The sequence below is a fragment of the Spermophilus citellus genome, assembly GCF_964194105.1.
Source record: "Spermophilus citellus genome assembly, chromosome: 7".
NCBI lineage: Eukaryota > Metazoa > Chordata > Mammalia > Rodentia > Sciuridae > Spermophilus > Spermophilus citellus.
Window position 1 is genome coordinate 38909269 of NC_138188.1, and position 15959 is coordinate 38925227.

At 37.8% G+C, this 15959-nt stretch overlaps 1 protein-coding gene across 23 annotated transcripts in view; it reads right to left on the reverse strand.

The window, feature by feature from the left end:
* Nucleotides 1–15959, reverse strand: part of TFDP2 (transcription factor Dp-2) — a 176120-nt gene that overhangs the window by 45957 nt on the left and 114204 nt on the right. For 16 of the 23 annotated variants that reach the window (XR_014022999.1, XM_081301697.1, XM_081301695.1 and 13 more), the window contains one exon: nucleotides 12059–12162. The exons of 4 other annotated variants lie outside the window; for them this stretch is intronic. Coding sequence is in view for 18 of the 19 variants with exons in the window: in XM_081301700.1 (XP_081157826.1) it covers nucleotides 12059–12162 (104 nt within the window). In the remaining variant the exon portion in view is untranslated. The remainder of the gene's footprint in view (nucleotides 1–12058; nucleotides 12163–15959) is intronic. 3 more of the 23 variants (XM_081301696.1, XM_081301684.1, XM_081301702.1) reach the window with 1 other exon arrangement.

Consider the following 15959-nt stretch of genomic DNA (forward strand, 5'->3'; position numbering starts at 1 on the left):
AATGTCCAATTCATTCTACTATCACTACTACCCCTTCCCTTCTCCCCTCCCCTTTGTTTAGTCCAAAATACCACTATTTTCCGCACTCCCTTTATTGTGAATTAGCATCCACATCAGAGGAAAACATTTGTCCTTTTGTTCTTTGGAATTAGCTTATTTCATTTAGCATAACATTCTCCAGTTTCATCCATTTATCAGCAAATGCCTAATTTCATTCTTCTTTAAGGCTGAGTAATATTACATTGTGTATATATGCCAGTTTCTTTATCCATCTGTTGAAGGGCATCTAGATTGATTCCATAGCTGAACTACTGTGAATTGAGCTGCTATAAACATTGATGTGTCTATATCACTGTAGTGTGCTGATTTTAAGTCCTTTGGGTATAAACTAGGGAATGGAATAACTGGGTCAAATGGTGGTTCCATGCCAGATTTTCTGAGGAATCTCTATACTACTTTCCAGATTGATTACACCAATTTGCAGTCACATCAGCAATATATGAGTGTACTTTTTCCCCACATTGTAGCCAACATTTGTTTTTGCTTATATTCTTGTTTCCTTGGTTTTTTTTGTCTTTTGTTTTTTTTTTTTTTTTGGGGGGGGGGGTACTGCTGGGGATTGAACCCAGGGCCTTGTGCATGTAAAGAACCCTACTGACTGAGCTATATCCCTAGCCCCTGTTGTTGCTTATATTCTTGATGATTGCCATTCTGACTGGAAGGAGATGGAATCTCAGTGTAGTTTTAATTTGCATTTCTCTAATTGCTAGAGATGTTGAACATTTTTTCATATATTTATTGATCAATTGTTACTTCTTCAGTGAAGTGTCTGTTCAGTTCTTTTGCCCATTCATTGACTGAGTTATTTGGTTTTCTGGTGTTAAGTTTGAGTACTTTATATATCCTGGAGACTAGTGCTCTATCTGAGATGCGTGTGGGAAAGATTTTCTCTCATTCTGTAGGCTCTCTCTTCATGTTATTATTTCCTCTGCTGTGAAGAAGTTTGATTCCATCCCATTTATTAATTCTTGATTTTACTTCTTGTGCTTTAAGAGTCTTGTAAAGGAAGTTAGTTACTAAGCCAACATGGCGGAGATTTGTGCCTACTTTTTCTTCTATTAGGCGCAGGGTCTCTGTTCTAGTGCCTAAGTCGTTGATCCACTTTGACTTAGTTTTTATGCAAGGTAAGAGATGTAGGTTTAATTTCATTTTGCTACATGTGAATTTTCAGTTTTCCCAGTACCATTTGTTGAAGAAGCTAAAATCTTTTCTCCAGTGTATGTTTTTGGAGCCTTTGTCTAGTATGAGATAACTGTATTTATGTGGGTTTGTCTCTGTGTTTCCTATACTGTATCATTGGCCCACACATCTATTTTGGTGCCAATATCATGCTGTTTTGTTACTACTGCTCTGTAGTATAATATAAGGTCTGGTGTTCAGTTTTTGTGTGTGTGTGTGTGTGCCAGGATTGAACTCAACCATTGAGCCACATCCCCAGCCCTTTTTTGTATTTTATTTATAGACAGGGTCTTGCTGAATTGTTTAGCGCCTTGCTTTTTGCTGAGGCTAGCTTTTTGAAATCACCATCCTCCTGACTCAGCCTCCTGAGCCACTGGGATTACAGGCATGCGCCACTGCACTAAGGTCTGGTATTGTGATGCCTCCTGCTTCACTCTTCTTGCTAAGACTGCTTTGGCTATTCTGGGTCTCTTATTTTTCCAAATGAATTTCATGATTGCTTTTCCTATTTCTACAAAGAATGTCATTGGTATTTTAATAGGAATTGCATTAAATATGTGTAACACCTTCTGTCTATCCAAGGGCATGGGAGATCTTTCCATCTTCTGAGGTCTTCTTCAATTTCTTTCTTTAGTGTTCTGTAGTTTTCATTGTAGATGTTTTTCAATTTCTTTTGTTAGACTGATTCTCCAATTTTTTTTAAAGCTATTTTGAATGGGGTAGTTTTCCTAATTTCTCTTTCAGTGTATTCATCACTGATGTATAGAAACACATTTGATTTATGGGTGTTAATTTTATATCTTACTATTTTGCTGAATTCATTTATTAGTGCTAGAATGTTTCTAGTGGAATTTTTTGGATCTTCTAAATATAAAATCATGTCATCAGTAAACAGTGATAGTTTGAGTTCTTCTCTTCCTATCTGTATCCCTTTAATTTCTTTATTCCGTCTGATTGCTCTAGCTAGAGTTTCAAGAATGACATTTAATAAAAGTGGTAAAAGAGGGCATCCTTATCTTCTTAGAGGGAATACTTTCAGTTTTTCTCCACTGAGAATGAGGTTGGCCTTCTCCAACCCTTTTTGTTTTGAGACAGGGTCTTACTAAGTTGCTTAGGGCCACAAACTGCTGAGGCTGGTCTCAAACTTGCAAACCTCCTGTGTCAGCCTCCCAAGTCATTGGGATTACAGGCATGTGCCATTGTGCCTGGCAAAGCAGAAGTACCTTAAATACTGATGAGGTAAAAATGTACATTTTAGTAAGTGAATCCGGAAGTATTAAACTGACAACTTACAATGTCTTAGAAAAATGAAAACCTTTCTTTGAAATTAAGAATACAAACTACAGTAGAGCTTGATTTACTAGAGCCTGGAGAATAACAAATCAGATCTTCAGAGTCCAGTATAATGCAAAGATACTACACAATGTAGGTTAGTACATGCAAAATTTTCTCTTGCTACTTCCACAACATTTCCTCATGTTATTAAATAAAACATTCCAGTGTATGGATTATTGTTCCCCATTATTATTATATATATGGATTTTCAATTATTCAATTATAGATTATTCAGTTAAAAATCTTAGCCTTAGGGGCTGGGGTTGTAGCTCAGTGGTAGAGCGCTTGCCTAGCACGTGCGAGGCCCTGGGTTCGATCCTCAGAACCACATAAGAATAAATAAATAAATAAAATAAAGGCATTGTGTCCAACTACACCTAATTTAAAAAAAAAAAAATCTTAGCCTTAATTTCTATTTCCTAAGGCTATATTCCAGAAAGAAAATTAATGGAATAAAAAATATTTTATTTTTTAAAATGAGTCCTTAATGTGTGCTACCAAATTGTTTTCTAGATTTTATAATAATTTTCACTGGTGAAGAGAACATGTTTTTTTCCAAATATGTTTATAAGAACACCAAAAAATCTGGCAGCCTAATAATAGCTTTCAAAGTATTTTCATAAAAACAAATAAATAAGGGCATGTTCCAGTGAAGGAGGGCACTAATGGAAAAAGACTGGCCCTATGTGAATAGCTAATGAAGCAGCTGCTGGGCACAAAGGTTCTATTTTTATAAAATTTTGAAAATTTCCATAATAGTAAGGTTTTGTTTAGGTTCTACTTGAGATGAAAACATATGAGTTAAATATAATTGTTAAGTAACTCTTCCAAAAATTTCTTTTTTCACTGTGTCATAAGTCAAATGCCAATTAACTTTTGTCTGCATAATAAAAAAAAACCTGTCTGTACATCCAAGGTCTATAGTCATTATGTTAGTTGTTAACTTACTCCATAAAGGACCAAAGGGAAGAATTCAAAGGCATTTCAAGTTCTTCATTTGCTATTGAGGTAAAGACTCAAACAATAACCTGAACAGTAATACAGTTCAGACTTCATTATTGAAATCCAGTCAACATTTATTCATTTACTAAAGTATTAGGAACTTCAGTTAGGTTCTGTTTGTGTTTGGCATTATGCCAACCTGGGACTAGGGAGATGTTAATACTTACAGATGTTCAGAACATAATTTGAGTAAGTTAATTCTGGAATTAAAAAATAAAAAAAACAAAAGACAATAATACTGACAGATGTCTAAAAAATTCGGATTATTAGCAATATCAAGTAAGGCATCCAGAAGCTTGTCTCAAGAGAACGTGAAACTAGACAATGTATTGGTCACACATTCTAAGTATGTTTTATCTCCCACTCCTCCAAGTATCTGAGCTCACTTCCCTACTTCCTGTCCAGTTGCAAGACTTTAAGGGAAGACAAACTGCCTTGCTAAAATGTGTCCTTTGCAGGGTCTAGCACAATGCTGGAGGATGCTCACAGGAAAGGCACAATAAATATTTACTGAACTGAGACAAAAATTTTATAACAATTTTCACTAGTGAAGAGAACATGAGACAAAAGAACCAACTTTTAAACTGATAGGGGATAAACTAGGTTCTTTGTTCACTGACATTCTAGAACCGATTATGTAAAATACAATAAGAAACACTATAATATAAAGAGCACAGTTTGCATGCTGACTTTGGGTACAAATAGCTTAAGAAGAAAGATTTGAGTATTTGACTAGTCTCTTTTCTATTCTATTCCATTCCTAGAGCAGAAATCTTAGGCATTCCAACTGATCTGTGAAATAGTTTTACTATTTGTACAGAATTATTACTAAGGAGTTCTCTTTTTCTATTACTAGCCTACATGCTTGATTTTTCCCAATAAAAAGGGCTTTGGGGGATGGGGGAGAGATGATGAAAAGAGGATGGGAAACAGGACATAGAAAAACTAACTATCTTTATTAAAAATGATGTGGAGGGCAGGCTGTGGCTGTGGCTCAGTGGTAGAGTGCTTACCTAGCATGCATGAGGCACTGGGTTCAGTCCTCAGCACCACATACAAATAAAATATTGTGTCCACCTACAACTAAAAAATATATATTTGAGAAAAAAATTACATGGGAATGAAAAATGGATGAAGAATACATGATATATATACACAATGATGTTTTATTATACCATAAAGAGAATGAAATTATATTATTTGCAGGAAAATGGATGGAACTTGAGAACGTTAGATTAATATAAATAAGCCAAACACAAAAAGTCAAGGGTCATATGTTTTTTCTCCTATGTGGAAGCTAGACAAGAAAAAGGAAAAAAATGTTCTGGGGGATGGCAGGATATCTCATGTACAACCAAGAAGATCAGTAGAATAAAGGGACCAGAGGAAGGGAAGAAAAATACTGGGGAATGATATTGGCCAAATTACATTGCTATATTGTGTGCATGTATGAATATGTAACATTGAATCCCACCATTATATACAACTATGATGCACCAATAAAAATATGGAAAAAAAGAAAATGACTCTGAAAATGAATTGCTATGTTCTACTTTACTTTTTTTTCCCTTTAATGTCAGATCCTTGGTTGATGGTCTTTGATAATCTGAACATGAATAACACCATCTTACTCCTTTCTCTTAACATAGGGCATAGTACACAGCAATTCCTTAACATTTCCTGCATGAACAAACTGAAGGATGATAGACTCAAACAGGAAACACAAATTTGAAGTGCACATGAGCTATATTGAGTTCCTAAACTAGAATATTAATAGTGAGCTTTAAAGAAACAAAGCAACATGGGGGGTAGGAAAGATGGTGGAATGAGATGGACATCACCACCCTAAGTACTTGTCTGAAGACACAATCGGTGTAACTCTCTATTTTGTATACAATCAGAGACATGAAAAATTGTGCTATATGTGTGTACTGAATTGAAATGTATTCCGCTGTCATATAACAAATTAGAATAAATATTTTTAAAAAAAGAAACAAACAAAGCAAAAAGTAGCTAGGTGCAGTGGCATGGGTCTGTGGTGCCAGCTAGTTAGGAGGCTGGGGCAGGAAGATTGAGTCTAGGAGCTTGAGGTTAGCCTGGACAACACAATGAGACCCTGGCTCAAACAAACAATCACAGAACAACAACAAAAACTCAAAAGAAAGTCAGTAAGAGCTGATCAACCACTTAATATAGGAAAATTAATTTACATCGTGACAACTCAGACATGCTTTATAGACCCAGAACCTTAATTTTGAAATTCTAAATTAAAATCAGAGGTAAAAACATACTTTTAATATTTAGCTGATATGACTTAAAAAAAAAATGAGTTTTAAATTTCAGAGCCTTCATGCAGGATGCAATTGTGCACACCTGTAATCCCCACAACTTGGGAAGCTGAGGCAGGAGGATCCTAAGTTTGAAGCCAGCCTCAGCAGCATAGGGAGAACTTGTCTCAAAATAAAAATAAAAAGAGCTGGGGGGCTGGGATTGCAGCTCAGTGGTAGAACACTTGCCTTACACATGTGAGACACTGGGTTTGATCCTCAGCACCACATAAAAATAAATAAAAATATTGGTCTAGCACAACTAAAAAATTATTTTCAAAAGCAGGGGCTGGGGATATAGTTCAGTGGTGAGCACCCCTGGATTCAAGCCCCATAATAAATAAAAAATTCTGCCCAACATATTTTATGTACTACTGCCACCTACAGTTAGAAAAACTGAAAGCATAAGTATTCTGAAAAATATTATATTAAAAGATTCCATTATCTGACAAAATTTTGGTTTTCATTATAAGCATATAGCTTTCAATCTTCTAAAATAAGGTACCTATGAGCTTATACATGCAATCATAAGGTATATACATGTATAAGATAAACTGTAAACCAAGGGCAAGTATCCCTAGTTAAAACAGTTACTACTACACCAGTACCCACTGAAAATTTTTTCATATGACCTTTTGAAATTTCTACTATCATTAAGATTTGGCTTCCAAAAGACTGTGTAAAGTTCCAAGATCAAGTAGAAAAAGAAGACTGTATTACATAGATAAGTAAGATGGGATTATGTGGGGAGCCATTCTGACACGTGATTGGGTGACTCCCGTTAAGGCGCTCTGGCTGTGTCGGAGCTTTCCCGACCCTTTCCTGATGAGAGAGCCCATCCGTGTGGGGGTGTGCGTGACCACTGACCCCGGAGACCCAATCACTGACCCTGACCTTGGAGTGCAGCCCCCCCTCAACCTTCACTGGATGGAATTCTCCCCTGAATCTCTTGTCCCCCAAATAAAAGGCTACTCCCAGGCGTGTTCGCTCTCTCTCTCTCCTGCTAGCCCAGAGTAATCCTTGCTGCCCTGCTGGGCGGTTAGAGGCAGGAACCAGGGAGGTGAGCCGTCTCGGACCTAGCAATATAAATAAGGTGACTGGTTTGTGTGTTTTATTTCGATCTCTTCTAACTAACTTTATGCCTAGAACCTCATTAATGAAACCACTGCGCAGGCCGCGTGGTAGAGGATTATGAATGAGAGATTCAAGACAATTTTTATTTTTATTTTCCACAGTGCTGGGAACCAAACCCAGAACCTTGGACATGCTAGCCAAGCACTCTACTACTGCACCATACCCCCAACCCAGACGGTGTTGAAAAGTAACAAAGAAGAGGAAAACCAAGGAATGGATGTACTCCATTCAAGTTGCTGTGACAAAATTTCTAACTATTTATAAGCAATATAAATTTATTGCTCACTTCCAGTGCATGAGAAGCCCAAGATCAAAATACCAGCAGATTCAGTGTCTGGTAAGGGCTTCCTTGCTTCTAAGATGGAGCCTTGTTGCTATGTCCTCTCGAGGCAGAAAGGGTTAGGGCACTCCCTTCACCTTCTTGTATTAGGGTGTTTGAACCAAGCATGAGTGCAGAGTCCCTATGACTTAATCACTTTTCCAAGGCCCTCCCACTAGGATCACCAAAATGGGGATGAGGTTTCAACATTATTTTTGGAGGGTCACATTCCAATCATGGCATTATATCTAGCCCCACCCTATTCATGTCTGTCTCGCATATGAAATATTCCATTCCAGTTGTCCTGTAAATTTTAATTTGTCCTAGCATTCACTCAAAAAGTCTAGAGTGTCATCCAAATCAGACATAAGTGAGGCTAAAAGGTGTATTCTGTCCTGAAGCTATTTCAGAGTCCCCTATTCTTCCTTTAAACTCCAGACATTCCTAATTTAAGAGAAACCATGTGGTTTCTCTGATAATCAATTAGACTATGAAAATCAGATAGTAACTGAACGAAATTCTCAAGATTTTCTGCCCTCAAATGTCTAGCTGTATGAGCCTGGGAAATCAAAGTGCTTCCAAAGTACAGTGGTGGGACAGATGCAGGATGGACATTCCCATTCCAAAAAAGGAGACATGAGAAAGAAGAAAGGGATGGTAAGTCTTGACCAACCAGGCAAACACTAAATCGTAGGACTTGAGAACAATTTTCTTTGACTTGATGTCCAGCCTCTGCATACATGAGTTTCTAGGGGACTCCATGCCCATGGTTCCGATCTGCAGTGTGGCACAGTCCACAATGCAGTTTTCATGGGCTGGAGTCTTCTTCCTGTGGACCTCCTAGGTCAGAGCTGCATGCCATGGCTCTTACTGGTCTGATCTCAGGATGAATCCCCATGGCTCTATCAGGCACCAGGGGCTCTCTACAATGGTCACACCCCTCAAGTTGTTCTCTGCCTGGGCCCTGGGAGGGTTCTGGAAGCAGTCACGCCTCCACATGCACTCTGCACTGGGGGGAGTGGCACTATGTGTATACTGCCAGGCTCTTTGCCTGCTCCCTGTGGCATGCACTGCGTGTGGAATGGCTGAGGAGGGCTGTGACAGAGGGGACAGACTTGAGGCAGTACCAGGCAGTGACTGCCAAGGTCCCCTGAGCCAGGGTAGACCCTTTTTTGACATATTTTGTCCCCCAAGCCCTGGCTTGCTAGGCTCGTGATGGGAAAGGCAGCACAGATAATGCCTTCTGGTTCATTCTCCCACTGTCTTGACAGCGCCGGGCTTCCACCACCCACACTCACCTCCTTATGGAAAGGCTGTATGGCCACACCTTGGTGTTCTATCCAGAAGAGCCAGAAGAGGGTTTTGTTTGTTTGTTTGTCTGTTTCCATTCTTTAAAACATGGCCTATTTTTAAATTTTTCCAAATCTTTAGGTTCTGCTCCCCTTCTGATTATCAATCCCACTTATAATTCTTTTTTTATTTTTCTCTTTTCAGATTGTATAATAAGCAGCCAAAAGAAGCAATGCCTTACCCTCAACACTTCGCTGAATATTTAATCTGTAGCATGGGGGCACACACCTATAATGCCAGCAGTTTGGGAGGCTGAGGCAGGAGAATTGTGAGTTCAAAGCCAGACTCAGCAACTTAGCAACACTCTGTCTCAAAATTTTAAAAAAGAAGGGTTGGGAATGTGGCTCAGTGGTTAAGAGCCCTTAGGTTCGATTCCCAGTACAAAAAAAAAAAAAAAAGGATTTCTTCTGCCAAATACCTTATGTTACTTTTCCTAAATTCCTCCTTCCATAAATCTCTAAGGCCATGAACACAATATAATCAAATTCTTGGCCACTTTGTAACAAAAAATGGCCTTTCCTATAGTTTCTAATATCAAGTTCCTGGCTTCAATCTGGGACCTCATCAGAATGACCTTTACTACCTAATTCTACCAACATTTTGATCACACTGCTCAGATAACTCTAAGTAGACTGAGGCTTTCTCCACAGCTCTCTTCTGGGCCTTCTCCAGAACCACTCTTTACTGTCCATTCATGGCAATACAGTCTTTTGCTAATGTATTTCTCTAAACTCAACTAACCTCTGCCCACCAAAAGTTACAAAGCCTCTCACAGAGTTTTAGGTATTTATTATGACAGCACCCCATTTCTCATATCTGCTATAACAAAATACTTTACTAGGTAATTTACAAAATAATAAAAACTTATTTGTCACAGTTCTGGAGAAGAGGAAGTTGAGCATATTCAATGTCTGGGGAAGACACAGAGCTTCACAGAATGCACCTGCTTGCTGGGTCCTTATGTGACAGAGGGGGCTGGGGTGTTCCCTTCAATCTCTTTCCAAGGGCACAAATTCCATTCATGAACACAGAGCCCTTGAGACTTGGCCACTACACAGTGGTTCCACCTCTTTACATCACCACAGCGGGGATTATTAGGCTTCAGCATGAATTTTGAAGGGAGATGTTCTGAACACCGGGGTTCTTCCACAATTAGGAAACCAGAGAGAAAGTCTGGAGGGAGACAAATCAAAGCCAATTTTCTTTTGCCAAATCTCTTCTGCTTCTTCTGCCCTTTGCTGTGTTGATCCTGATGTTTATGGTAACTGAGTTAACAGTACACTTGACTATTTACCATTGTCAGAACTGAACTGTGTAAGAGTTTACATGCACACATGTTCAAATTGACAAGGGAAGAAAAGAGGAATTCTAATTTGAGTCAAAGCAGTATCAATTAAAATACCGCCCCCAAAAAAAAATCTCTCAGAAGATTATTGTAAGGGTCAGACTCATAAAAATCTGACTACATTTAATTTTAGTGAATGTCTTATTTATCTCCTTTATCTCATTTTCACCTACTGTAGTGGCTGGGGAAGGGTACTGCTTAACTAATGTTTGAAAATATACCCTGAGCTACCTTGCAATGGGGACACTTATTTGAGCTTTAGTCTCCAAGTCATTTGGAGCTAGATTACATTCTTCACATACTTACAGTAAATTGTGTTTTATCTTTAGCTGGAATTCTGCAGATGATTAACAGTCCTCAACTGACCAAAGAATATATCATGTCTATAATGTCTTAAAGACTTTCTAAAATCATTATGTTTTTTTGTTTGTTTGGGTACTGATGATTGAATCCAGGGGTGCTCTACTGTTGAGCTATATCTACAGCCCTTTTTATTTTGAGTACCGGTCTCCCTAAGTTGGTGAAGTTTTCACTAAAATGCTAAGGCTGGCCTTAAAATTATGATCTTCTTGCCTCAGGATCCCAAATCTCTGGGATTACAGAGTTGCTAGAATTATTAAGTATACCACCACACCCAGCACCATTAAGTATGTTAAAAGATATGTTTGTATAATTAACTTTGCATTAAACACTGTCCACTGTGCTACATATTATGTGTAATTTACTTTTTTTTGCTCTATAGAAGAAAAGATGTACATACTAACAATGAAGAATTATTCTTCAAATGTATAATAACTTTTATCTATGTTGGGGAGAGGCCATTTAAATTAGGTATAGTTTTGGAGCATTGAATACATGCATCTCTGTTTATAAATATGGTTTCCTGAAAGTGTTATATACTTAAAGCTCTAGCAGAATTAACAAATATCTTTAGAGAAATAGTTAAATATTTCCTATTTTTCTTTTTCTTTTTTTTTTTTTTTGTGCCTGAATTTTGTCTGAATCCTGCTTTTATTATTATCTGGTAGCTATTTTGTGAGAGAGCAGCTAACGATGCCACCACAAATTCCATTGACAGCTATTATTATTCACAAAAGAATCTAAAAGTTATGCATATCTGACTCAGCTTAGGATCAATTTGCCACACATACTCTTTGATAGAGAATATCAAAAGAGAGGATATGATTCTTATCTTTCCAGAACATTCTATTTGTTTCCTTTTTTTCTTTTTTTTTATTGGTTGTTCACAACATTACAAAGCTCTTGACATATCATATTTCATACATTAGATTGAAGTGGGTTATTATTTCTATTGTGAAAGATGAAAATTAATTGATGTGTTATTTTTCCCCAATTGTCATTTCAAATTCAAAGCTCCAGATATGGATTAAAATACTGGTTAAACATTCAAATTATGAGACTATCTAGTTAAGGAAAAATTTAAAAAGATTCTAAGAGAAACAAAAAAGAATAAAGATATCAAACACAACAGATTTCAAATCAATTTAAACAACTAAAGCCAAGAGAAGGCTCACACAGGGGGCAAAGGCTTAATGTTACACATCCACAGATTCCATTACATGAAAATGCAACATGGAAGAACACAATGCCTTTTTGTCAAGATATAATAAGTTACATTCAGATAAAAACAAAATGTTTTTAAAAAGTGAAAGAGATGACTGAAATTAACTGGAATATTTGATCAAATTTCTTCAGTATAATTATTTTTTTTTGGGGGGGGGGTACCGGAGATTGAACTCAGGGGCACTCAACCAAGAATCATGTCCCCAGCCCCATTTTGTATTTTATTTAGAGAGAGGTTCCCACTGAGTTGCTTAGTGCCTCTCTTTTGCTGAGACTGGCTTTGAACTCACAGTCCTCCTGCCTCAGCCTCCAAAGCCACTGGGATTACTGGCATGTGCCACCACACCCAGCTTACAATTATATTTTAAGTTAGTCTTTCTTAAGCAAAGTTTCAATTCAAACAAAGACTGATGAATTTCTTACCATTTGGGGTCCAACATTCACATTTATTGGTCCTAAGGTTTTTGGTAAAATTTTTGTTGGTGAGTTGGCGCTGGAAACTGGAAATGCAACAAATGATATGTTACCTGAAATGATATCAAAACATTAAATCAGTCTTGCAACATCAAGTCCACTGCTATCCATAAACAGCCTCAGTGGTGAGCCACTTTACTTAAGTAATTTAAAATTACCTTAAGAGCATATTATAAACAAGAAGACTTACTGGAAACCCATAGTATTGTTATAATGAATATATTAGTTCTGATGAATAACTAATCAGTTATGTTTTACAGAAAATCTATAAAATAAATAGTTCCAGTCTATTGGATTTTTAGTCTTTTAGAGGAAAGAAATACTTTGAACACATTAGTATAAATCCTAGTTCACACTGAAAGTTGAGAGATCTTTAGCAGACTCAGAGAATTAAAAAAACGTATGACGTATGAAAAGTAAAATGAAGATTCAAATTCTTTACAGTAAAAACATTTATACCAAAAGTGCATATATTTTCAAAATGTCAAATTGGTAGCTTCTCCCACACAAACACTTTCATAACAGTAAAGAAAAAAGCCAGGCACAGTGGCACAGGCCTGCAATCTGAGCTACTCAGGAGCCTGAGGCAGTAAGATTCCAAGTTCAAGGTCATCCTGGGTAATTTAGCAAGACTATCTCAAAACACAAAGGGCAGGGAATATTAGCTCAGTAGTAGAAAGCCCCAGGGTTCAATTTCCAATACCTCAAGTAAAAGCAAAATGTATTTTTTAAAATGATGCTAATTATTGATGCTGCAAACAGTAAAATCTATATTTTCAAGCGATTTCAACACTTTACATTTCAAATTAATATAGCAAAGTAGTAGCAAAAAAAAAAAAAATCCCCAAAGTGAAAAGCCAATTTTCCAAACTACAATATCAAATACTAAACTCCTCTGGACAAACTTTAGTTTATCAGTGTTTCTTCTAGAAGATGCCAGTGTAACTGAAGAAAAGGAGCTCACCGGGAAGTAACCGAAAGAGGACAACACTGAAACCTGGGGAAATGAGCGCTTAGACCAGAACTAGAAAGACATGCTCTTCTCAGTCTCTTCCTAAGATGGCCATGTCCTTACTTTTCCAAAGCTTGACCACACTCCTTAATCTCCTTTTTCACCTTGTAACTCTCAGCAGATTCCTGTACCTCCCATAGGAAGGAAATCAGGCCATCAGGCAAAATTACTGCTTGTAATTTATTATTAGTAGCACTATTCTATTTCTCTCTGAATGGAAATGTCCCTTGTTCTCACAGAAATGAGGTCTTCTCTCTCTGTTCTATGCTTTATACTGATGGGTGTGACTTCACCCATCAAGGATGCACTCTATCATGAATTTTCAACTATTCCATTAGCTCCTTCCTTCCCTTCAGTTTCTCTCTCTCTCTCTCTGTCCATTTGATACTATAGATCATTTCCCTCAAATTTCATATTAAAATACAATTCTTCATCTTTCTCATGTCCAATCAGCAAGGCTTAGTACTCAAATCTGCCTCTCCTTCAGGTTCTCACTGATACATGACTGAGCAGTGGCATATTATCTTCATCTACACAGTGATGCAATTGAGAAAACAACCTTCACTCAACCCCTTCTTCTTTCAAATGACCACCACACTCTATTTATTATCTCCTTACTCTGGTTCCTTTATGCTGCTGGAACTTGTTTAATCTGGAACTTCATAGTATATGGTTTGGATATAGCAACCCTCCAACACAGTGGTTCACAAACCCTGGCTGTGATCCCACTAGACAAGCAATAACCAATGCCTATGCTCGGGATCTGAGGTGAACTTGGGCATGAAACTGGTAAAGTTCTCCAGATGATTCCAACGTGCAGTCAGGGCTGAGCACCAATGCTCTCACTGGATATCCCACCTCAAGCAGTCTTCCTTACCACCCAATACATCTCTAACAAGCCAGTCTTTCAACTGGCAAAACTGTTCTGATACTCTACTAACTCAAGGTCTTCAAAGACTCTACACTTCCTAAATACCTCTAAAGGCTCCTAAAAATGACACAAAAGCTCCAGTCAAAGATTTCAGCCCTGTCTCGGATTTCCCAGTTTCACCTTCAGCTACTCCCTTCACATGCACCCTGACTTCAATCAGATCAAACACTGTGCAACTCCACCAAGGCCCCCCAGACAACCTCTTAGCTTTGGAGTACAACTTTCCCTCTGCTGGGAAGACCCTTTCTGCTAGTCAATGACTGTGAGTACTTCAAGCTAAATATACAACTGTCCCTTGATATCTGTGGGGGCGAAAGGCTCCAGGACCCCCACCTCCACCCCATGGATACCAAAATCTATGGTGCTCAAGTCCCTTTTATAAAAAGGCACAGTAATTGCATTTAACCTGCCCGTACCCTCCTGTATATATTTAATCATCTCTCAATCATGCACAATGCCTAATACAACAGAAATGCTATGCAAATGCTTGTTGTACTATATTATATAGGAAATGATGGCAATTTTAAAAGGTCTGTACATATTCAGTATAGACCTTTTTATTTTTTCCATTTTCAGTTCATGGTTAGTTGAACCTGTGGATACAGAGGATCGACTATATTCCATATCATTTTCTGGGAGACTATTATGTCTGTTCCAGAGGCTTCCTGGCTTCCAACACACACACACACACACACACACACACACACACACACATAAAATTTTAAAAAATTAAAAATTCATATAAATATATATAATATGTATAAATGTCAATGCTTAAGACAACAGTGTGAAATAGATTATATAAGAGAGGTTGAGAGACGTTAGATCATTTGTTACAAGAACCCACAACTTGTGAATATCATGGTTCCACCTCAAAACTCCATCTCCACCTTCTCCTTAAAAGCTGTCCTCAGCCTCTGTGGCCTAGGTTCTGGATGTCCCTCTTCATGCTTCTCATAAAACCCACTGCTTACCTGCAGATCTCCTGTCAGTGGGCTAGGTCTCTAAGCTTGGTATCCCAGCACCTAGTTTAGTCCCTCACACAAAATAGGTGCATAAAAGTTTAAAAACTATTTGATCAGCATAGTTTGGAATGAATACCTTTCCTAATCTGGATGCCAAAATTCTTGTAATGCTGTCCACATCAAACACTTTGTTGTCTTTCTCAATAGAAATCATAACTCGGAGTTCGAAATCAACTAAAATGCTACGTCCTTAATTTTATTTTAAAAACATGACTGAATACCTGGTATTATCAAATAAAGATTCCCTGTAGTGTAACTGTGCAACCGATTTTTTTTTTCATAAAAAGTGTATCTTATCATTTGCTAAAGATTTTTAAGGTTATTATTAAAACTCCCCCCAAAATGGTATTCATCTGTTGAAGAACCCACATAAGTGGAAAATAATAATCTGTGAGTCTGCAGTTATGGCATTGAGAGACATGAACCCCAAACCTGATTCTAGGCAGATCCACCACAGATCCCTGTAGGGAAGAATAAAGCCCTGAAAAGGTGTAGCCCTCAGCTGCTAGTTTTTAAGTGAACCTACTGCTGCTGAGTGTTTAAGATGAGAGGGCTGGGGATGTGGCTCAAGCAGTAGCGCGCGCCTGGCATGCGTGCGGCCCGGGTTCGATCCTCAGCACCACATACCAACAAAGATGTTGTGTCCGCCGAGAACTAAAACATAAATATTAAAAATTCTCTCTCTCTCTCTCTCTCTCTCTCTCTCTCTCTCTCCCTCCTCTCTCACTCTCTCTTTAAAAAAAAAAAAAAGATGAGATCATCTCTGCTACACTACATCAGAAGCAAAAGTAAAAACCTGCAAAAAGAATGAAGAAGAAACAACAAAAAAAAATAAGTAAGGTTAGGGAACAGACTGATCCTACTTAAACCGACACTAAAAGA